This window comes from Leucoraja erinacea, chromosome 7 (assembly GCF_028641065.1).
Source record: "Leucoraja erinacea ecotype New England chromosome 7, Leri_hhj_1, whole genome shotgun sequence".
Lineage (NCBI taxonomy): Eukaryota > Metazoa > Chordata > Chondrichthyes > Rajiformes > Rajidae > Leucoraja > Leucoraja erinaceus.
The window spans coordinates 6472577-6497470 of NC_073383.1; the positions used below are offsets into that span (position 1 = coordinate 6472577).

The 24894-nt window shown below is 44.6% G+C and overlaps 1 protein-coding gene across 1 annotated transcript in view; it reads right to left on the reverse strand.

Moving 5' to 3' along the window:
* lrp2a (low density lipoprotein receptor-related protein 2a) overlaps positions 1-24894 on the reverse strand; it is a 281896-nt gene that overhangs the window by 105247 nt on the left and 151755 nt on the right. Inside the window, 5 exon segments of the mRNA XM_055637704.1 lie at positions 464-629; positions 9304-10224; positions 13587-13772; positions 15728-15967; positions 18771-18984. Of these exon segments, the coding sequence (XP_055493679.1) occupies positions 464-629; positions 9304-10224; positions 13587-13772; positions 15728-15967; positions 18771-18984 (1727 nt within the window).

Sequence of the window (24894 nt, forward strand, 5' to 3'; positions counted from 1 at the left end):
CCAATTTATTTTTAAATGATAAAAACGAAGCTGCCTCCTCCACCTTCACTGGAAGCTCATTCCACACAGCCACCACTCTCCAAGTAAAGAAGTTCCCCCTCATGTTACCCCTAAACTTCTGTCCCTTAATTCTCAAGTCGTGTCCCCTTGTTTGAATCTTCCCTACTCTCAGTGGGAAAAGCCACAATTCCTACCAACGCACTCAGACCTGTGCATCATCTGTATATTGTCATTCACCATGTTCATTCTCTCATGATTTTATACACCTCCATAAGAACACCAATGGACAAAGCCTGCCAGACCTCTCCCTGTAGTCATGGCAACATCCTCGTTAAAAACCTTCTCTGTTTTATTTCCAGCTTAATGACAACTTTCCCTATGGCGAAAAGATTGCAGTTTATCGGCTTAGGTTGTGGTGGGAATGGGTTGATGGTGCATTAACGCATGACGTGATAGCGCTTACCCTCTGCATGGGTCCAGCACGATCGCTCTGGGCCGGGCCACGTTGGCAACAACCGTACGGTCACTGCCATTGATACTGACCGAGTTGATGGTCTGGTTCAGGTAGTCACTGTAGTAAAGCCTCCTGTTAATCCAGTCAAAGGCAATCCCATCAGGAGAAGTCAGCCCTTGGAAAGAACATCGACAGGCATTTATAGCGTTGCGTAAAATACACCGGGACTAATATCTAAACCAGTTAAGAAGTTTTTCTTGTCTAGTGACTAGCATTAATTTAACAAATATATACAAGTTAATCAGAAGTATTTCATGTCTAGTGATGCGAAACGGTACAATAGAACTTAATTTATCCCAGGAGGGAAAATTGATCAAAATTGATCAGCATTAACTTAGATTTAAGATGTGAATTCTTCAAACTTGTTTCAAAGTTTCTGAAATAATACTAATTTGTTCTAACAATACAATCAGAAGAAAGCCCATCAACGCCACTGCTTCTGCAGATTGAGGAGATTTGGCATATCGATGCACAATCTATTATACTTCTACTGGTGTATAGTAGAGAGCATGTTGATTAGTTGCATCACAGCCTGGTTCAGCAACTCGAATGCACAGGAATGAAGGAGGCTACAGAGAGTGGTGGACATGCCCGGTCCATCGCGGGTACTGACCTCCCACCCATCGAAGGGATCTATAGGAGGCGCTGCCTCAAAAAGGCAGCCAGCATCATCAGAGATCCACATCATCCTGGCCACGCTCTCATCTCGCTGCTACCATCAGAAGGAAGGTACAGGAGCCTGAAAAAACCTTGACCTACAGTTTCAAGAAAAGCTTCTTCCCAACAACCTTCAGGCTCTTGAACACTGCACATCACTAACCTCAGCAACTGTGATCTTCTATGGTCTGTGTCTTTGTTCGCACTACAGACTTTGTTTGTTTGCACCCACATGGTAACCTCATTTAGTTCTTCATTTATTGTAGTTTTGATTATTATATATTTATTATCTGTGTGTCATTGAATTAATGGTCCTGTTAATCTGCAGCAAGTAATGGGCCTGTACCACTTAGGCGACGGCCAGGGACTAGTTTTAATGGAATTCACCTACGACACCTGGCTACAACCTACGACAACCGACGACAGCACCTACGACAGCAAAAATTGTTGCAAAATTTTGCAGCAGTCGCCTGTAATCACCCAAAAATATCGCCTAAGTGGGACAGGCCCATAAGAATTTAATTACTCAATTGTTGGTCATATGACAATTAAACATTCTTAATCTTGACAGGAAATTATCCAATATTGAATTAAGGCAGGTTGCTAAACTAATTTAGTCATATATAATTCATGGTCAAATCTGTAATATGGGGCAGAATTTAGCTGCAACTATCAACAATTAACTATCTGAACATGTTACGCACTCAGAAATAGGAAAAAAGTTATTTAAGTAATATAAACTTCTCAAAAAGAAATTGGACTTGCCATTGCAGTCCAGAGCTCCTGGCTTAGGAAGCCTTGTTTGAGCTGTGCCTATCAGACACATGTGGGAGCTACACCTGGTGGCATCATGGTAATTTCCTCTCACTAGAGGGACTGTTGAAGATTCTTTTACAAGAGACTCCAACTATATGCATATCAATAAAGTAGTCGAATCTCTGATTTAATTGGGATAGGCTTCTTTTAATCATATAAACGTAATTGCCTATGACAACACCTGGCAGGGTTGCAGTATTTCTCCCACTCTGTCTGGCGTATAGGGGGCCAGAGGCGCTCTAGACCTTCCCTGTAATACTCCGTTGGCTCCAGAAGGGAGCAAGGGCTCGGCGTCACTAGCAGGTGCAATGATGATACCAACAGAGCACCGATCTGCAGTTAGTCCCAGTTCAGCTGCTGAAGGAGCAGTCTGACAACCCAAAGTCGGGGCAAAGTCATAGCCAAGTCTTGGGACATATATGGCAGATGTGATTGGGCGTTGGTCTCAATTAGCACAAGAAATGCTCAGTATTATGAAGGCATGTCAGGCAGCAGCTCCTGGTTCAGGGTTGCAATATTCCTCCCACTCGGATGAAAGGAGTGGTGGAGATGGTGCCAAAGTATGCACATATGCCTGAAGCAGCTCCTGGTTCAGGGTTGCATAAGTCCTCCCACTCGGATGTATGAAGTGATGGAGATGGTGCCAAATATTAAACAGGCAGTTCAAGTCATATGCCTGTAGCTACCCCTGATTTCAGAGTTTGAATATTCCTCCCACCCGAAAGACTATCAGAGATGGTGTCACAAAATATGCTCGGTGTTATGGAAGCATGCACAGACAGTCCGAGGCATACGTATATGGCAACGCCTGGTTCAGGGTGCAATTTTTTCTCCCACTCTAAGAGAGTGTCAGAGATCAGTATGGACTGACTCCAAACATGACCCCGGACATGATTGTGTGCCGGGATCCCATGCTTTAATGCATGATGTGTGACAATCACATAAGGAAGACCTGCGTGCTCTTGCCTCTAAATTTGCTGTTCCCTCGTGGATGGACAAGCCACTACAAGAGAAGTTGGCCAGCGGCATCAGCTATCTAACAGGAATGACAAGCATGATAGACAGGGTCTGCAAATGGAACTTCACTGAAGCTCCAACAAACAAAAACAAAAAAAATCGACCCGGGGTTAGAGGCAGTAAGGTCTCGTTATTAACCTCCGTAAACTCTGGAATGGAGCAGTCTGTCGGCCCAGGTTAGGTTTACTGCCAGCATGAGCTGTCTAGTCATTTCACTGTCTCTGGGATAGATCAGGTTGATGTAGAGACATTGGCAAGGTGCCTTGCATAAGTAACCTCTGTAGTTCCAAGTAGGAACAGTTTGGTTACCCTGGATCAGGGTAGACCATCATGGAACTGGCTGGCCATAGGAGTCATAGTGACCAGGGAAGCACTGCTTCATCATTTGTGATTGAGGTTATCAGACTGCTCAATAGAATAAGTAGTTGAGGTTTTTCTCAATAGAGGAACAGCGGTTCTGAGTGCAATCAGTGACAGCTCATCCGAGGATGAGTGGTCTGGCCAAGGACTAGAGGGGTATATTTCTGATACTTCTGAAGATTACAGAAATATGGTGCAGGCCGAATCGGGCTAACATTAGGCTAATCGGATTATGGGTTTACTTACCCATTTTAAGATGGATGCTTGGGTTTCTGCAATTTAACTGACTCAGAGAATCGATCTTGTAGTTGCATACTCTGTCATATCTACACACATACAGATTCTGCTGTTTTGATAACAAAGCTAGTGGTGAAAGCCTATGCTGCCCTTCTCAGATTTAAAGGCATTATGTCATCGAGTTTCAGGTAATACTAGACTAAGTGGGACCCGTTGGGTCCCAGCATCACACCGGAGGGCTGGTCACCAATGCAATATTCCACCTCTCCACCAATTCCAATATTGCATGCCAGTGTCTTCTCGGGCACCTAGCTCAGCACGATTTTATGAGAAGCTTGTGAACAACATATGCGAGTCAATTTTATACGGAAGTAACAGAGGTTTGTATGGCTTCCAGTTTGAGCCTAAAAAAGCTTTTATGTGAAAGCGCAATTGACATTGCTTGTGCGGTTTTATCATTTCTGTAGTACCATAAGTGGGACATAAATGATTGGTTCGTCACCAACTATTCTCTAACGTTATGCAGGGTGTCTTTTATTAGACCACTCTAATAGCCTACACTCATTATAATGTGCAATGTATATCAGTAACATTTTATGCAAATATTCCTCTAATTTTCCTAATGGGACCAGTATCTTAAGATTATGCTTTCAGCAACTGATCTCAACATAAAGAACACAGCTTTTACTCAATCTCTGGCTTAGTCCCTACGTCATACTAACAGTAGGGTAGCTTGTTATAGAAATAATCTCAGAAGCAAATGAGCAGGATTGCGTACATTTGAGATTGACAGCATACCCACCAGAGCAGAGATCGGGGATGTCATTAGGTATACAAGTGCACTCAGTTGCTAGTGCCTATGAAATGGAAGATAGTTCTTTTGTTATTCAATAGTCTCAAGATATTGCTGATGGCTCATTAGCAGCCAATAGAATGGATTTCCCTTTCATCATACAGCATGAGGTTTACATAGTGCAGGTTAATAAATTATGAAATTTGGTGGAATATGTCTGGATATTTGCAAATAGTATTATGCACAGTGTTATATGAGTTATTGTCAAACTCAACAGTCTATTGGGACTACGGTCCAGTTAAGAACAATGGCCATTAGTAATGGCAAGTTAGCATCATGATATTAATAACTCATGTTTTTTCCTACCATTAATGGTTTATCTGTTCACACACAGATTGTGTGTTTCACACACAGATTGTGTCACTGCATGAAACCACAGAGCTTTGAAATCTTCACGTAGTCACTCACGTGACTTCGAAATAAAATAGAAAGATTAAACGAGAACTTACCATTTGAAGTTTGATCTTTATTTTATGAGAAGTTGAAGTGAGGGATTACATGCCCTCCACTTCCAACCCTATTCTCATAAAGATCATTCGGTAATTCTAGCCCTTTAATCTTCCTATAGCTTAGGTCAGCAACTATTCTGTGGTTTCATACAGCTACTTTGAAGATTGACACGCATGCGGGCTGGCGGGCTCTTCACGTAATCCCTCACTTCAAATTCTCATAAAGTAAAGATCAAACGGTAAGTTCTCGTTTAATCTTTCTATTTCCCAGTGTAACCAGAGATCTTGATAGTTTTCTTATTCTGATCTTCTCTAGACTGCTCTTCATTCAATGTACTGCTTATACTAAGAGATGTTACATATTTGTTTAGTTTGGATTAGTTTAGTTTAGAGAAACAGCGTGGAAAATAGGCTCTTCGGAAAACTCGTGCAGTCATGTGGAGAACGTATAAACTCCGTACGGACATTACCTGCAGTCGGGATCAAACCCGAATCTCTGGCTTAGTTTAGTTTAAATTAGTTTAGTTTAGAGATACAGTGCGGAATCTGGTTCATCGGCCCACCGAGTCTGCGCCGATTAGCGATCCCCGGACATTCACACTATCCTACAGACTCGGGACAATTTCACATTGATACCAAGCCAATTAACCTACAAACCCGTATGTCTTTAGAGTGTGGGTGGAAACCGAAGATCTCGGAGAAAACCCACGCAGTTCACGTGGAGAATGTACAAACTCTGGCTAGACAGCACCCATCGTCAGGATCGAACCTTGGTCCCTGGTGCTGTAAGGCAGCAACTCTTCCGCTGCGTCACCGTGCCGCCCTCTGCTGTGATTATATTAACTGGTTGAAATAATGGTTGAGAAATCTAATATCTACTTTACATCGATTCCTGTCAGATAACAAGTTGCATTTTGTGGAGTCGTTAATGTACACAACACTGCTTCCTGAACTGAAAAACAAAATGATCACCCAGCCACACGATGAACGGGCAACTCACGGGAAAAGAAGTGGAAGAGTGGCAAGATGGAAATATTTAGGGAAAGATTTCCAGAGTATCGATCAAGCAGCCCCATCAATAGTGCGGAGAAGAAAGGAAAAGTAGAGGAGGTTCGCAGCACAGTGGCCCACCGGTAGAGTTGCTGGGTTCGATCCTGACTATGGGTGCAGTCTGTACTGAGTGTCGGTTCTCATGGGTGACCACGTGGGTTTCCTCCGGGTGCTCCGGTTTCCTCCCACAGTCGTAAATTGTGCAGGTTTGTAGATCAATTGGCCTCTGTAAGTTGTCCCTAATTTATAGGATAGAACAAGTGTACGAGATGAGACAGACACAAAATGAATATGAGTAACTCAATGGGACGGGCAGCATCTCATGAGAAAAGGAATAGGTGTGGTTAATGTGGATACATGTGAGGTTATCCATTTTGGTGGCAAGAACAGGAAGGCAGGTTATTATCTGAATGGTGCCAAGTTAGGAAAAGGGGAAGTACAGCGAGATCTGGGTATCCTTGTACTGAACAGTCACTGAAAGTAGGAATGCAGGTACAGCAGGCAGTGAAGAAAGCTATTGGCATGTTGGCCTTCATAACTAGAGGAGTTGAGTATAGGAGCAAAGATGTCCTTCTGCAGTTGTACAGGGCCCCTGGTGAGACAACACCTGGAGTATTGTGTGCATTTTCGATCTCCAAATTTGAGGAACGACATACTCTAATCCAATATAAAACATCACATAGACTATATTATTCAAAAACTAAAATAAATAAACTTTTCCCCAATGTCTCACCCATTTGTGATAAATGTCAGTCACAAGAAGCTAACATAGTGCACTCTTTTGTTTTCTGTATAAAAATCCAAAAATTCTGGAACGAAATATTTGAAATCTTTACAAAATTATTTAAAACAAAACTACTACCCAAAGTAGAATGGATCATTTTTGGAATATCGGAAGGTAACCCAGAATTAAATATGTTTCAAAAGAACTTACTTAATTATGGCCTAATAATGGGAAAAAAGCTTATACTTACATTTTGGAAAAATGCTCCAATACCAACAACAAAAATGTGGATTTCAAACATGTTCGAAACACTACACTTGGAAGAGATGAGACTCCTCCTAGCAGGCAAAGCAGATCACTTCCAAAAGACGTGGTCTGCATTTATGGAACTATTACAAGCATAAGGTGCAATAATAAGTTAAAACATAAAGGCTACCAGGATCTGGTAACGGGGGATATAAAATAAATTTTTAATAAAAACACGGTTGGTATATCCTTTTTTGCGGAGTTTTGTGTTACAATAGAGCGATTGATTTTCCTTTCTTCTTTTTTTTCTTTTCTTTCTAGGGTCTTATTTCTTATCTTTGCTTCCTTCTCTAATTCCTTCCCTAAGGGGTTCTCTTCTCCCAACACTTTCCTGCACCTTCACGATTCTTGCTTACTTTCCTTACTTCTTTTATTTCTATCTTTTTTAAAGCTCAAAAAATGAAATGGTACAACATAATGTAATAAGATATATGCGATGTATTAATGTGATTTACTGTACTGCTAATAAAAATAAAATTAAAAAAAAAAACAAAAAAAATAAATTTGAGGAAGGACATTCTTGCTATTTAGAAAGTGCAGCATAGGTTCACGAGGTTAATTCCTGGGATGGCGGGACTGTCATATGTTGAAAGATGGAGCTACTCGGCTTGTATACACTGGAATTTAGAAGGATAAGAGGGGATCTTATTGAAACATATAAGATTATTAAGGGATTGGACAGGCTAGAGGCAGGAAACATGGTCTTGATGCTGGGGGTGTCCAGAACCAGGGGCCACAGTTTAAGAATAAGGGGTAAGGCATTTGGAACGCAGATGAGGAAACACTTTTTCACCCAGAGAGGTGTGAGTCTGTGGAATTCTCTGGCTCGGATGGCGGTGGAGGTCGATTATCTGGATATTTTCAAGAGAGAGTTAGATAGAGCTCTTAAAGATAGCGGAGTCAAGTGGTATGTGGGGAAGGCAGGAACGGGGTACTGATTGTGGATGATCAGCCATGATCACAGTGAATGGCGGTGCTAGCTCGATGAGCTGAATGGCCTACTCCTGCACCTATTGTCTATTGGTCGAGATCCTTCCTCAGACTGAGTGTCAGGGGAGAGGGAAACTAGAGGTATGAAAAGGTACAGCCTAAGTATGGGGTGATCATTGGTTGGCATGCCCACCGTGGGCCAAAGGGCATGTTTCCACGCTATGTCTAACTAAGCCAAGGGAAACAACCCAAACACTAGGATACTGTCTGATTCACCTCTACCCCATTGCAGACATTGGACTTTGTCTCTGGAACTGATGTGCTACCATGCTGAGAACTATATTCTGCACTGTATATCTTCCCCTTTGCTCTACCTATTGAACTTGAGTTTGACCTGATTATATTGATGTAGAGTATTTTTTGATCTGATTGGATAGAACATAGAACAGTTCGGCACAGGAGCAGGCTCTTTGGCCTACAATGTTGATGCCAAGTTACACAAAAAAGCTGGAGAAACTCAGCGGGTGCAGCAGCATCTATGGAGCGAAGCAAATAGGCAACGTTTCGGGCCGAAACCCTTCTTCAGACCCGAAACGTTGCCCATTTCCTTCGCTCCATAGATGCTGCTGCAACCGCTAAGTTTCTCCAGCTTTTTTGTGTACCTTCGATTCTCCAGTATCTGCAGTTCCTTCTTAAACAACATGATGCCAAGTTAAACTGATTTCATCTGCCTGTACATGATCCTTTTCCCTCTATTCCCTGCACTTCCATGTGCCTATCTAAAAGCCTTTTAAACACCACTAGGGTATGTGCCTCCATCACTGTAATGTGTTCAAGGCCCCCACCACATTGTGTAAACAACTTGCCTCACGCAACTGCATTGAACTTTACACCTTTTAGCTATGCCCTCTAGTGTTGGACAGGGACAGTTCAAACTGTCAGCCCAATCCAGGCCTCTCATAATTCTATATATACTTCTATCAAGTCTCCCCACAACCTCCAACATTCCAGAGAAAACAGTCCAACGTCTCCCTGTATCTGAAACTCTCGAAGCCAAGCAGCATTCTGGTTTGAGGAAGTGTCCCGACCCAAAACGTCACCCATCTTTTTTCCTCCAGAAATGTTGCCTGACCCGCTGAGTTAGGCCACCACTTTGTGACTGTCTTTGGCTGCAGTTCGGTGTTTCAGCATTCTGGTGAACCTCCTCTGCACCCTCCCCACGTCCTTCCTGTAATGGGGTGCCCATAACTGCACACAATACTCCAAATGCAGCCAGACTAAACGTTCTATAGACTGCACGACAGAGCTTTTCACTGTGCCTCGGTACACGTGACAATAATGAACCTGAAGAGTAGCCAGGTGCTAAGCATGAAGGGGTGCTGGAGCTTACCTGTTATCACCTGCACAGGTGAGGCAGTGCTTGCTTCCACACTGATATAGCTGATTCTGCTGAGCCCACGGCCGAGGCTCTGAGTGAAGTAGATACGTCTATCGCTGCTGTCGTAGTCCAACGCCACGGCCGTCGGGTCCACTTTGATGGTGGGGAAGGGCGCCCTGTGGTCACTGATGTCCAGGTGAAGGCTGCGGACGGAGGACTCGGTGGCGAAGATGAGGAAGCTGCCGGTGGTGACCGAGCACTGCCAGCCGTTGGCCTCCAGTCGGCCGTGGGCACAGCCGCACCTCGCCGCCTGTACCCCCGGCAGCGCGAAGCAGAATTGGGCACAGCCTCCTTGGTTCTCCAAGCAAGGGTTGCCGTTGAGCGCTTGGGGCGACGTCGGTTGAGCCCTCCGGTCAAATATGACCGCGTCCCTCAGCAGGTCGAGGTTGTCCCGGATCACCGTCGGCGGATCCACGTTGCCGGGCTCCTTGCTGGCCCGTAGGACCTTCTTCAGGTTTCTGTCCACCCAGATCATGGTGTTTTCAAAGATGCAGATCCCCAGCGGGGTTGGGTAACGGCTCCCGTAGCGGATAATCTGGCGCTCTTTGCCGTCCGGGGAGACCCTGGCGATCAGGTCCAGGGAGTCATCGATCCAGTAGATGTAGTCGTTGGTATAGTCCACCGTCAGGCCGCGGGGCATGACGATACCATCGTCCAACAACACCGACCTGTTGGAGCCGTCCAGGAAGGCTCGCTCAATTTTGGGGCGCTGCCCGTAGTCGGCCCAGAAGATGTATCGGAGTTTCGGGTTGACCACAATGTGCCTTGGCCGGTCCACTCGGGTCTTGATGAGGACCCTGCGAAAGCTGGTGTTCAGGCTGACGACCTCTATGTAGGTTTCCGTGAGGAAAGCATTGGTGAAATACAGGTTGCCTACAGCAGGGAGTGAAGGATAACAAATGTTTAGCACAGTCGTTTGATTAGAAGATTGTAAGTTATAGGAGCAGAATTCGGCCATTCATCCCACCGAGTCTACTCCCCCATTCAATCATGGCTGATCTATCTTTCATTTGCAACCCCATTCTCCTGCCTTCTCGCCATAACCTCCAATGCCCTTATAAAGCAAGAACCTGCCAATATCCGCTTTAAAAACATCCATTGACTTTGCCTCCACCGCTGTGTGTCTTTAAATCCCACAGATTCACCACCCTGACTAAAGAAATTCCTCCTCATCTTAGTGGTATGTTCTTTTATTCTGAGGCTGTGCCCTCTGGTCCTAGACTCTCCCACTATGGAAACATCCTCTTCACATCCACTCTGTCTGTTGATAATATACAATTTAAATAGTTTGGGGTGCATGGATCACGTGCAGACGAGAGTAGTTTATCTTGGCATCACGTTTAGCGCAGTGGGGTGGCACGGTGGTGCAGCGGTAGAACCACTGCCTCACAGCACCAGAGATCCAGGTTTGATCCTGACTACGGGTGCTGTTTGTACGGAGTTTCTACGTTCTCCCCGTGACTGCGTGGGTTTTCCCAGAGATCTTCGGTTTCCTCCCACACTCCAAAGACGTACAGGTGTGTAGGTTAATCGGCTTGGTGTAAATGGATGTGTAAAATTGTCCCTAGTGTGTACAGGACAGTGTTAGTGTTGGGGGGGGGTCGCTGGTCGGTGCTGACTTGGTTCGCTGAAGGGCCTGTATCTCTAAACTAAACTTAAAAGCCCAGACATATGGGCCGAAGGGCCTGTCCCTGTGCTGCATTGGTCTATGTTCTCTGTTCAACTACAGTCCATACTTGAGTACTGAATCAGTTTTAGGGCCAATTTGTATGCTGCGATTTCAGAGGTTAAAGCCACATACAATCTAACACCAACAAGTGTGTTGTTATGCATATCATCATTTTTGGAACTATGCACTATATCAATTTATTTTGACCTCCCTTGGGATGCCTGATGTTGGTGTCAGGAGTGCTTGGGATGAATAAAGACAATGCTTTTCTCTAAATGTTCAAAATACACACCTCAGCACATGGGAAACACTAATAGAGTCATGGAGTCATACAACGTGGAAACAGGCCCTTCAGCCCAACTTGCCCACATGGATCAACATGTCCCATCCACACTAATCCCACCTGCCTGCATGTGGCTCATATCCCTCTAAGCCTGTCCTATCCATGTACCTGTCTAAATCTTTCTTAAACTTTGCAATAGTCCCTGCACTCAACTACCTGATGTGGCAGCTCGTTCCATACACCCACTTCCCTTTATGTGAAAAAGTTACCCCTCAGATTCTTATCCCTCCTCACTTTGAGCCAATGTCCTCTGGTTCTCGATTCCCCAACTCTGGGCATCTACCTGATCTATTCCTCTCATGATTCTATATGATCACCCCTCGTCCTCCTGCGCTCCAAGGAATAGAGTCCCAGCCTGCTCAACCTCTTCCTGTAGCTCAGACCCTCGAGTCCTGGAGACATCCTCGTAAATCTTCTCTGTACCCTTTCCCACGTAACAACATCTTTCCTATAACATGGTACCAGACCACACTAACATGATCTCTGTAACCGTGGGCCTGCCTCTCTGCCGGGTCTGGTATCACATCTCCCCATATCGCCTCCAATCATCCTCTCCATCGCTTTCACTTTGACAACCACCCCAAAATATTCTGTTTATTTGCACAGAGATTTCCAAATATACAGGATGGTGCAAAATATTCAACTCGTTACAAGTCATAAGGTCATGTGTGATCGGAGCAGAATTAAGCCATTCGACCCATCATGTCTACTCCGCCATTCAATCATGGCTGATCTATCTCTCCCTCCTAACCCCATTCTCCAGCCTTCTCCACCATAACCCCCGACACCTGTACTAATCAAGAATCTATCCATTTCTGCCTTAAAAAAATCCAAGACTTACAGTTTATACAGCTAATAGCATGGGATGCAAATCCAAAATCTGAAATGTGATCAACTGTTTTGTAATTATTTATATTTTGCAATTTTAGAACCGACTGCACCTAAACAGGTAACAATAATTACTTACAAATACAAACTTAGCAACTTGTTTCAATAATAGGCATGTTCAATCTTCGTAATTGTAATTGTCCCAACTAGTCCATGCCGACCAAGTTGTCTAACTGAGCTAGTCCTACTTCTCTGGCTTTGGCCCATATCCCACTAAATCTTTCCTATCTATGTACCTGTCCAAGTGTCTTTTAAGTGTTCAAGATAATTAATTGAGGATTATTTTTTTTACTATGAATAGATCTTAACTTTGTTCAGGATCAATAATGTGGTTTATATTTTAGAAGTATGCCTTCTTACATTTTCATACAATTAACACACTTCAAAAGATTTTTTTATCTGGTATCTGTCTAATGATATCTGTATTTAAAAAAAAAAATCAGTTAGTATTAAAAGTAATTGTTCAATATTGAGTCCCAGTAGCTTTTTTTTCCAATATAACAACAATTTGTTGCCAAGAAATGCTGGAGTAACTCAGTGGGTCAGGCAGCATATCTGGAGAACACGGATAGGTCTGGACCTTCCTTCAGACACTGTTCTCGCAAGATGCTGCCTGACCCGCTAAGTTACTCCAGCACTTTGTGTCCTTTTGTGTAAATCAGCATCTGCACTTCTTTGATCCTTTTGGTTTGGATTAGATTCAAGGAATAGCGTGGAAAGAGGCCTTTCGGCCCACCGAGTTCGCGCTGACCAGCGATCCCTGCACACCTACATACACTCGGGACAACTTACAATTTTACCAAGCCAAGCAACCTACGAACCTGTATTTCTTTGGAGTGTGGAAGGAAAGCGAAGATCCCAAAGAAAGCCCACGCAGGTCACGGGGAAAATATACAGATTTGAACCCGGGTCTCTGGCGCTGTAAAAGCCCTGGCCCACTCTACGAGGACATTCCAGGAGCTCTCCCGAGTTTATTAAAAAAATCAAACTTATGGTGAGCACGTAGAATGAACGTAGCGGGTACGCCGGAGCTCGGGGACGTCTCTTAGCGGCTCGTAACGGTAACGGCAGGTAAGCTCGGGAAGACTCGTAAAGATTTTTCAACATGTTTGAAAAATGTCCACGAGAGCCCCGAGTACCTGCTAGCGGCCATTACCGTAAATCTCCGAGTTCGAATCAGAGCAAACACGGGAGAACTCTTTGAATGAACTCGTACAGTGGGACAGGGCTATTAGGCAGCAACTATGCTGGTGCGCCACCGTGCCGTCCCTAACTACTAGGTTTCTACTTAGTAAGTTCTGGATGTCTATTCGGGCTTTGTCGATGTAAACTGACCTGCCACCCAGTCCAGTGCTATGCCCCGGATCCCATTCTGACCAATTCCTGAAGAGACAATGGTGTTGAAGGAAGATCCATCAGGTTTAATTCTGCGAATAGCATTCCGCTGTGGCACAGTACTGTAGTCACACCAGTATATGAACCCTGCAGATACATGCACATCCACATGCAGGGCAAAGCGGCCTAAAGCAAAACAATAATAACATTGCCATTATTATGCTCTTTTGTTGTGTACATATCTAAGAACATTCTGGATAGACATAAAAAGCTGGAGTAATTCTGATGAGTCAGAGTATAGAAGTGAGATCGACCGACTGACCAAATGGTGCCGGCACATCAACTTTGCTCTCAACATCAATAAGACCAGGGAACTGATTGTGGACTTTAGTAGGGGAAGGGTGAGGACAAATCATCCAGTTCACATCAATGGGACGATGGTGGAGAGGGTCAAAAACTTCACATTCCTGGGCGTGCATATTTCCGAAGATCTATCCTGGACCCAGCACACCGATGCAGTTATAAAGAAGGCACATCAGTGAATCTACTTCCCGAGAAGATTACGGAGATCCGGCATGCTGTAGAGGATTCTCCTAAACCTCTACAGGTGCACAGTAGAGGGCATTTTGACTGGCTGCATCGTGGCCTGGTTCGGCAACTTGAACTTCCACTGCTCAGTCCATCACCGGCTTTGACCTCCCCACCGTTGAAGGGATCTATCGGTCGCTGCCTCAAAAAGGCATCCAACATCATCAAAGACCCACACTATCCTGGCCACTCATCTCACCACTGTGATCAGGAAGGTACAGGAGCCTGAAATCTGTAACGTCCAGGTTCAGGAACAGCTTCTTCCCTATAGCCATCAGGCTATTAAACACGACAACAAATAAGCTCTGAGCTCTGAACTGCAAAAGACTATATTATTGCACTATTTTTGTTATTTACTGAACTTTTTTGTCCTCTCCCCCTGTTGTATACAATGATTACATATTCTGTTGTGCTGCAGCAAGTAAGAATTTCATTGTCCCATCCGGGACATATGTCAATAAAGCACTCTCGACTCTCTTGACTTGATTTAACTCAGCAGGCAACATCTCTGGAGAGAAGGAATGGGTGACGTTTTGGGTCGAGACCCTTCTTCAGACTGATGTCAGGAGAGAGGGAGACACAGAGATAAGGATGAGTAAGGTGTGAAAACGAGATATCAAAAGAGATAAAGGTCAAGAAAAATGTAGAATAGATCATTGTTGGATGCTGGGTGTGAGGAAGGAGGGAAGGAATTGGTCTGGGTCCTTAAACTATGCAATGAAGAGAGGAAATTCATCAATAATTTTAATTAAAGTTATCAAATGTTGTGACAATACAATTCTCAGAAAAATGAAGGGAGATCCTTGAAACATTTGCCATGAATTATTGAATTGGTATTGGAAAATATGATTATCCCACTGGTACATCAGCTTGTTTGATCCACTGGCAGGTTAAGCAGATGTATATATATGTATGCGTGTATGTATGTGTGTGTGTGCGCGTGTGGGTATACACCAATATATATGTGTGTGTGTGTGTGTGTGTGTGTGTGTGTGTGTGTGTGTATATATACATCGATGTATATATAGGAAAGAACTGCAGATGCTGGTTTAAATCGACGGTTGGTGTGTGTGTGTGTGTGTGTGTGTGTGTGTGTGTGTGTGTGTGTGTGTGTGTGTGTGTGTGTGTGTGTGTGTGTGTGTGTGTGTGTGTGTGTGTGTGTCTGTGTGTGTGTATGTGTGTGTGTGTGTGTGTGTGTGATATTCTGCATAAAATGGGACACTAAGTGCTGCCATGTGTATGTACATACGTGTGTACATGTGTGTATGTACATGTGTGTGTACACATCGATATATATATGTGTGCGCATATGTGTGTGTATGTGTGCATGTACGTTAGAGTGTGTGTACGTGTGTGTGTATGTGTACGTGTGTGTGTATGCGAGTGTGTGTACATGTGTGCGCATGTATGAGTGTGCGCATGAGTACGTGTGAGTACATGTGCACGCGTGTATGTGTGAGTGTGTGTACGGCGTGTGTGTGTGCGCGTGTGTGTGTGCGCGTGTGCATGTGCGTGCGTGCGTCACAATTGTAAACCAGACACACCACACTTACCCTCACCGCCCACCGGGACCATAGCTTCGGAATGGTCCCCTGGGTTCAGGTTGAATCCCCGGATAACATTCAGCTGCGACACGACCACAAAAGAGTTGATGGCCGAGCAGGAGTGGTTGTCTGGGTTCATGCGGAAGCCAGTTGTACAGGCACACTTGTGGGCTCCAGCTGGCCGGGGCAGGCAGAGCTGCTCACACAGCCCAAGGTTGTTACTGCAGCCATTGGAGGAACCCGCGGACTCTAGAACACAAACACAACGCATACACTTAGACCAGGCTGCTGATGTAGCTTCACACTATCTTAACATATTGTCCCAAAGTGGCACAAACTATGCACTATTTCTGCATACAAAAGGACACAGAGTGCTGGAGTAACGCTGAGGTCAGGCAGTATCTCTGGAGAACAAGGATAGATTACTTTTTAGGTCTGGACCCTTCTCTGTAGAAGGGTTCTGACCCAAAACATTAGTGGTGCAGCGGTAGAGTTGCTGCCTTAATGCATCAGCGACCCTTTTTCGATCCTGATCGCGGGTGGTCTGTGCGGAGTTTGTACGTTCTCCCTGTGACCACGTGGGATTTCTCTGGGTGCTCCATTTCATCCCATCCAAAGACAAACAGGTTTCTTGGTTAATTTTCTGCGGCGAATTGCAAAATAAATTGTCCCTTGTGTGTAGGATAGTGTCTTAGTGTAGGGGGTGATCGCTGGTTGGTGCATACTCGGTGGGCCGAATGGCCTGTTTCCGCATTGCATCTCTAATGTAAACTAATGTCTATAATATTCTGGTTGTGGATTATTTCCAGCAGTGCATTACAGAACAGAACACCTCAGTGGTTACAAATGTTTGAGCATTTGTTAAGGGGCTTTCAGAATAAATAAGAGATGTCCTTGTTTGTCAATGGGGATGAATAGGATAGATGGATGGGGATGGATAGGACCGGTTTGGAGGGATATGGACCAAGTGCAGGCAGGTGGGTCTAGTGTAGCTGGGACATGTTGGCCAGTGTTGACAAGTTGGGCTGAAGGACCTTTTTCCACACTGTATCACTCTATGTCCCTATGAATGGACTAATTATGGTTGAGAGAAAAGAGAGACTTCCATTTATATTGCGGTTTTCATAACCGGTGTCAGGGGTTATGGGGAGAAGGCAGGAGAATGGGGTTAGAAGTGAGAGATAGATCAGCCATGATTGAATGGTGGAGTAGACTTGATGGGCCGAATGGCCTGATCCTTCTCCTGTCACATGACCTTATGACCTAAAGTGCTTTACAGCCTATGATGTACTATTGGTTTAGTCGTTGTTTGGGCACAGTAATTTCAGTAGTTATTTTAACACAGCAAGCTCCCACAAACAGTGTACGACTCTGTTGATGTTGAGTGAGGGGGAGAGTGTGTCCAGAACACTGGAGATAAGTTCCATGTCTACTTCAGGAGATGTCATGTCTGACCACCTGGACCAAGATAGGCGCTGATTAACTTCACCACTGAACGGACAGCGCCTGTAACGCTTTAGATCATTTTCTGACTCAGAGACAAAGTATCACCAATTGACCTGTATTTAACTCGTATTAAGATATTAAGTAGGGGCGGCACAGTGGAGCAGCAGTAGAGTTGCTGTTTTACACAGTGCTAGAGACCTGTGTTCTACCCTGACTATGGGTGGGGTCTGTACAAAGTTGGCATCTTCTCCCTGTGGCCGTGTAGGTTTTCACCAGGTGTTCTGGGTTCCTCCCACATCCCAACCACGTACAGATTTGAGGTTAATTGGATTCTTCAAATTGTCCCTAGAGTGTAGGATAGAACTAGTGCACGGGTGATTGCTGGTCGGCATGGACTCGCTGAGCCGACTGGGCTGAGTTCCACCCTGCGTATCCAAACTAAACTAAACCTAACATTAAATATGTGTGTTGGCTAAAGTAACTAAAGCGATGAAGCCGTTACATAGATATGTTGCAGAACTTACCTTCAGCAGCGCTGCAGTTCTGCCGCTGCCCGTGTGCGCGACTTTGGCGCCTTTGAGGGGGGGGGGGGCGGGTTTAAAACGCGATTTTCTCTAGGCTGTTGAAATCGATGTTGTTCAGCCTACTTAGTTGCTGACGAAAAATCGCTGCGAAATTTGTTCGCTGCAGCTATTTTCCAAACTATGTTGGGTTATTTAATTGTTATAGTAGATTAAAAATCATCCTCTAAAGCCGCGAACCCCGACAATGGGACGGATCTCATGTAGGGAACAAGGCAAGGTAGGTTGTTTATTTATACATTAAAACCTTTATTCAAAATGTTATGTTGCGAGTAGCTGACTTGGGGGCCCTATTCAATCCCGCAGTATCTTTCTGGGCATATGGGCTACAAATCCACCGCAATGGCAGCGTTCCAAACCAGCGCGTTCCACAGAATCCCACTCGCAAGCTGATTTAAATGGCCATTAATTTACAGCAATTGAACACTAAATCCCTTCCATTTGGCCTATAAATTAATGTCAATGAGATTTAAAAATCATGTTTTATTGTGAATTCTTGTGTGAATGTTCTTTGGACACTTAGGCTATTTAAAAATGTTAATCTTTTCTTAAGAAATGGATAGATGTTTAGATCTAGTAATTGAATTTTGGAATTAGCTACAATTGGGTAACTAACTAATTATATGCTTTAATTTCAGGTCATCCAAGTAAGATTTGTTTCAGAATGCTTCTATCTATAATAACTGAACATTTCTTTCAGTTCTCTTAATTTTTAATAACGTTATGGCCATTTCACTCTCCTTGATCAAAACTTTTTGTGTTAAGTCAATGCAAAATCATTAGGGAACAAGATGCTAATTTCCGAGTATGAAAATGGCCATAACTTTTTTAATACTGAAGGTATGAAAGTGAATTAGGTTGCTTTATCTGATGGGATAAATTGCAGACTTCATTTTTAAAATCTCAATATTTTGTAACATTGCTACATTACAACAGTTTGACCCTGCGCTTTTCACATTTGTCACCGCTGCGGTGCCATCCAGGGAGTTTTACTCGATGCTTAACACATGACGAGTGGTACTTACTGTCCCGGAAGTTAACTCTGAGGGACATCAGTCCCGCAAGATTATTCCTCAGCATCACCGCGTTTTCCCCCGTGGCCTTGTCCACGCGTTCAATGACTTCGTAATCATTATCCGTGTAGTAAAGGAAGCCCTGGTATATGGCTATTCCCCAAGGATGAGAAAGGTGACTGACGACCGTCACCCGGTTCAAACCACTGAGGTCACCCCGTTCGATCTATTTGGGCAATACAGAATTATTAGTAGTAAAAACACAAACAATGCTGGAAATTCTCAGCAGCTCAGGCAGCAGCTGCGGAGAGAAGAATAAACACAATGTTTCAGGATAATACACTTTTCCCCCCCCCCAGAAGATTTTTTTTTTAAATGAGCGTGTGGGGAAAGTGGGGAGGAGAAGGAAAGAATGAAAAAGGAAGATAGACGCAACATGCTCAACGGGACCGGCAGCATCTCTGGAGAGAAGGAAAGGGTGACGTTTCGGGTCGAGACCCTTAAAGTGGGAGATGAGAGGATTAAATACGAAGATACATGATGAAGGCATGATAGTGAGGGTGAAGTATGCAAGGAACAAGGAGATGTAGTGGAGGAGGTGTAAATGGGAAGAAGAAAATCATTACATCTTATTGTGTCAGTGTTGGTACCAGAAGAACATAAAATATTTAATTGAAGGATGAGGTGCTCTACACATAGATTGATGGGAACGGCGGAAGTGGCTGAGGATCTGAGTGGGACTAAAGTGGGGCTTTGCAGGGTGAACAGAGGCGGTCTACAAAGCAGTCACACACTCCATGTTTGGCCTTCCTGGTGGCAAGGAGGCAGCATTATGGGCTTCTGTGCAGAATCATTTCACCCCTGCCATCGGGAGGAAGGTACAGGAGTCTGAAAACGGTAATATCCAGGTTCAGGAACAGCTTCTTCCCTACAGCCATCTAGTTGTTAAGCACCACAACCACCAAATAAGCTCTGAACTACATAGCCTTGTGTTGTCTTTCACTGCAGATGCTGGTTTAAACCGAAGATAGACACAAAAAGCTGGAGTAACTCAGCGGGACAGGCTGCGTCTCTGGAGAGAAGGAATAGGCAATGTGTCCCACTGAGTTACTCCAAGTGATAAGGTGTTACGGAGTAAACAGTTCCTTGGAATGCTATAAAGGGAAAGAAAGGAAACACAGTTGTTGTTGATATCATGCACGGAATTAACTGCCCTATATTAAATATGAAATTTTTTCTTCAAGACTGTGACCACAAGAAATAACAGAGGGTTGTAGAAGTAACCCAGTCCATCACACACACTAACCTCGCCACCCAACCGCATTGATTCAATCTACACTTCACACTGCCTCAGTAAAGCAGCTAACATAGTCAAGGGCCATTTTCACCCCAGCTATTCCTCTCTTCTCCCCTCTTCTGTCGGGCACAAGATACAAAAGCTTGAAAGCACACACCGCCAGATGAGGGAATAGCTTCTTCCCCTTCATTATCAGGCTGCTGAATAATCCTCCCATAAGCTAGGGTGTTGCCCTGATCTCCCAACCTACCTCATAGCACAACATGCGCTTTAAAAAGAATTCTGCACTTCCTCTGTAAATGTAACATTATAACACGATATTCTGCACTCTGGTATTGTGCTGCCTGCTATACTTTCACAACATAGAAACATAGAAATTAGGTGCAGGAGTAGGCCATTCGGCCCTTCGAGCCTGCACCGCCATTCAATATGATCATGGCTGATCATCCAACTCAGTATCCCGTACCTGCCTTCTCTCCATACCCTCTGATCCCCTTAGCCACAAGGGCCACATCTAACTCCCTCTTAAATATAGCCAATGAAAACTGGCCTCGACTACCCTCTGTGGCAGAGAGTTCCAGAGATTCACCACTCTGTGTGAAAAAAGTTCTTCTCATCTCGGTTTTAAAGGATTTCCCCTTTATCCTTAAGCTGTGACCCCTTGTCCTGGACTTCCCGAACATCGGGAACAATCTTCCTGCATCTAGCCTATCCAACCCCTTAAGAATTTTGTAAGTTTCTATAAGATCCCCTCTCAATCTCCTAAATTCTAGAGAGTATAAACCAAGTCTATCCAGTCTTTCTTTTAAGACTGTTTTGACATCCCAGGAATCAGTCTGGTGAACCTTCTCTGCACTCCCTCTATAGCAATAATGTCCTTCCTCAGATTTGGAGACCAAAACTGTACGCAATACTCCAGGTGTGGTCTCACCAAGACCCTGTACAACTGCAGTAGAACCTCCCTGCTCCTATACTCAAATCCTCTTGCTATGAAAGCCAACATGCCATTCGCTTTCTTTACTGCCTGCTGCACCTGCATGCCTACCTTCAATGACTGGTGTACCATGACACCCAGGTCTCGCTGCATCTCCCCCTTTCCCAATCGGCCACCGTTTAGATAATAATCTGCTTTCCCGTTTTTGCCACCAAAATGGATAACCTCACATTTATCCACATTAAACTGCATCTGCCAAACATTTGCCCACTCACCCAGCCTATCCAAGTCACCTTGCAGTCTCCTAGCATCCTCCTCACAGCTAACACTGCCCCCCAGCTTTGTGTCATCTGCAAACTTGGAGATATTGCCTTCAATTCCCTCATCCAGATCATTAATATATATTGTAAATAGCTGGGGTCCCAGCACTGAGCCTTGCGGTACAACCACTAGTCATTGCCTGCCATTGTGAAAAGGACCCGTTTACTCCCACTCTTTGCTTCATGTTTGCCAGCCAGTTCTCTATCCACATCAATACTGAACCCCCAATGCCGTGTGCATTAAGTTTGCATACTAATCTCTTATGTGGGACCTTGTCGAAAGCTTTCTGGAAGTCCAGATACACCACATCCACTGGTTCTCCCCTATCCACGCTACTAGTTACATCATCGAAAAATTCTATAAGATTCGTCAGACATGATTTACCTTTCGTAAATCCATGCTGACTTTGTCCAATGATTTCACCACTTTCCAAATGTGCTGCTATCCCATCTTTAATAACTGACTCTAGCAGTTTCCCCACTACCGATGTTAGACTAACTAGTCTGTAATTCCACGTTTTCTCTCTCTCCCTCCCTTCTTAAAAAGTGGGGTTACGTTTGCTACCCGCCAATCCTCTGGAACTACTCCAGAATCTAAAGAGTTTTGAAAGATTATTACTAATGCATCCACTATTTCTGGAGCTACTTCCTTAAGTACTCTGGGATGCAGCCTATCTGGCCCTGGGGATTTATCGGCCTTTAATCCATTCAATTTACCCAACACCACCTCCCGGCTAACCTGGATTTCACTCAATTCCTCCAACTCCTTTGACCCACGGTCCCCTGCTATTTCCGGCAAATTATTTATGTCTTCCTTAGTGAAGACGGAACCAAAGTAGTTATTCAATTGGTCCGCCATATCCTTGTTCCCCATGATCAACTCACCTGTTTCTGACTGCAAGGGACCTACATTTGTTTTAACTAATCTCTTTCTTTTCACATATCTATAAAAACGTTTGCAGTCAGTTTTTATGTTCCCTTCCAGTTTTCTTTCATAATCTATTTTTCCTTTCCTAATTAAGCCCTTTGTCCTCCTCTGCTGGTCTCTGAATTTCTCACAGTCCTCCGGTATGCTGCTTTTTCTGGTTAATTTGAACGCATCATCCTTCGCTTTGATACTATCCCTGATTTCCCTTGTTATCCACGGATGTACTACCTTCCCTGATTTATTCTTTTGCCAAACTGGGATGAACAATTTTTGTAGATCATCCATGCAGTCTTTAAATGTCTTCCATTGCATATCCACCGTCAACCCTTTTAGAATCAATTGCCAGTCAATCTTGGTCAATTCGCGTCTCATACCCTCAAAGTTCCTTTCTTTAAGTTCAGAACCATTGTTTCTGAATTAACAATGTCACACTCCATCCTAATGAAGAACTCAACCATATTATGGTCACTCTTGCCCAAGGGGGCACGTACAACAAGACTGCTAACTAACCCTTCTTCATTACTCAATACCCAGTCTAGAATAGCCTGCTCTCTCGTTGGTTCCTCTACATGTTGGTTTAGATAACTATCCCGCATACATTCCAAGAAATCCTCTTCCTCAGCACCCCTGCCAATTTGATTCACCCAATCTATATGTAGATTGAAGTCATCCCATGATAACTGTTTCGCCTTTGTCGCACGCATTTCTAATTTCCTGTTTGATACCAACTCCAACTTCACTACTACTGTTAGGTGGCCTGTACACAACACCCACCGGCGTTTTCTGCCCCTTAGTGTTTCGCAGCTATACCCATACCGATTCCGCATCCTCCAAACTAATGTCCTTCCTTTCCATTGCATTAATCTCCTCTCTAATCAGCAACGCTACCCCACCTCCTTTTCCTTTCTCTCTATCCCTCCTGAATATTGAATATCCCTGGATGTTCAGCTCCCAGCCTTGGTCACCCTGGAGCCATGTCTCCGTGATCCCAACTATATCATAGTCATTAATAGCTATCTGCACATTCAACTCATCCACCTTATTACGAATGCTCCTTGCATTGAGACACGAAGCCTTCAGGCTTGTTTTTACAACACTCTTACCCCTTATACAATTATGTTGAAAAGTGGCCCTTTTTGATTTTTGCCCTGGTTTTGTCTGCCTGCCACTTTTACTTTTCACCTTGCTACCTATTGCTTCTACCCTCATTTTACAACCCCCGGTCTCTATGCTCACACATTTAAGAAACCCTTTCCCTTTAACTCCATCCTCCACTATCCCATTCGACACCCCACCCCCCTTATTCAGTTTAAAACCACCCGTGTAGCAGTGGCAAACCTGCCTGCCAGAATGCTGGTCCCACACCTGTTAAGATGCAATCCGTCCCTTTTGTACAGTTCCCCCTTACCCCAAAACAGATCCCAGTGATCTAAGAATCTAAATCCCTGCCCCGTGCACCAGTTCCTCAGCCACACGTTCAGGTCCCGTATCTCCCTGTTCCTGCCCTCGCCAGCACGGGGAACTGGAAGCAAATCGGAGATAACAACCCTGGAGGTCCTGCTTTTCAACATTTTTCCGAGCTCTCTAAAGTCACGCTGCAGAATATTCATCCCCTTCTTTCCGACATCGTTTGTGCCGACATTCACTACCACTTCCGTATGTTCACCTTCGCCCTTGAGGATTTTCTGCACTCTGTCCGTGACATCCTGGATCCTGGCACCAGGAAGGCAGCACACTATCCTCGCATCCCGTCTGTTGCCGCAGAAACCCCTGTCCGTACCTCTCACAATGGAGTCTCCCACTACAATGGCCTTGCCTGCCTTAGGCCTTTTTGGTTTTGGCTCAACAGCCCTATTCGCATCGCAAGCCAGTCCGCTGCTCAGTGTAAACACGTCTTCTGTCCCAACAGCTTCTAAGTGGGTGAACCTGTTCACAAGAGGTACACCACCCGGGGACGTTGGCATTCCATGCTTCCCTCCCTTTCTCACTGTCTCCCACCTTCTCTCTTCCAGTACCTTAGGTGTAACAATCGTACTGTAGGACTTGTCGAGGAACGACTCCGTTTCTCGGACGAACCGGAGGTCATCCACTTGCTTCTCCAGTTCCCCAACACGGCCCTTCAGGAGCTCTACCTGGATGCACTTCTCGCATTTGTAGCAGCCAGAGGCACCAGCGGTGTCCTTGACCTCCCACATACTGCAAGCATCGCACTGAATCAGCTTGCCTGACATCTCCTTCTTTCGTCTCTACCTCTCAAGCGTATTGCGTGGTCTCCTCTCCTCAGCCTCCTCGCCGAAGACTCCTCGAGCCAGACTCGCACTACATTTCTCACAGGGCACTTCCCTCACAAGGCCGCTCACTCACTGCCACTCGCTAAGAGCCGTCTTGCTTAAATGGACTGATAAATTGCCTGATTTACCAATTTACAAACCAAATTCCTCACTTTTCAACTATTTTCCCGGCACTGACTCACCCCTCTCCTCCCACTTGGGCAAGAGCCAATCAGTCGTATCTCTTGCTAATCTCCTACTGCTGTTGCTCCCAAATCTACAGCAGTTCTGAGTCTGCATTGTGGCATTTCTTTATGCAAGAATCTTTATTGCAGAAACTTATTTTAACTTTTAATGAGGCCTCTTATCTGAATGAATAAAACAAAA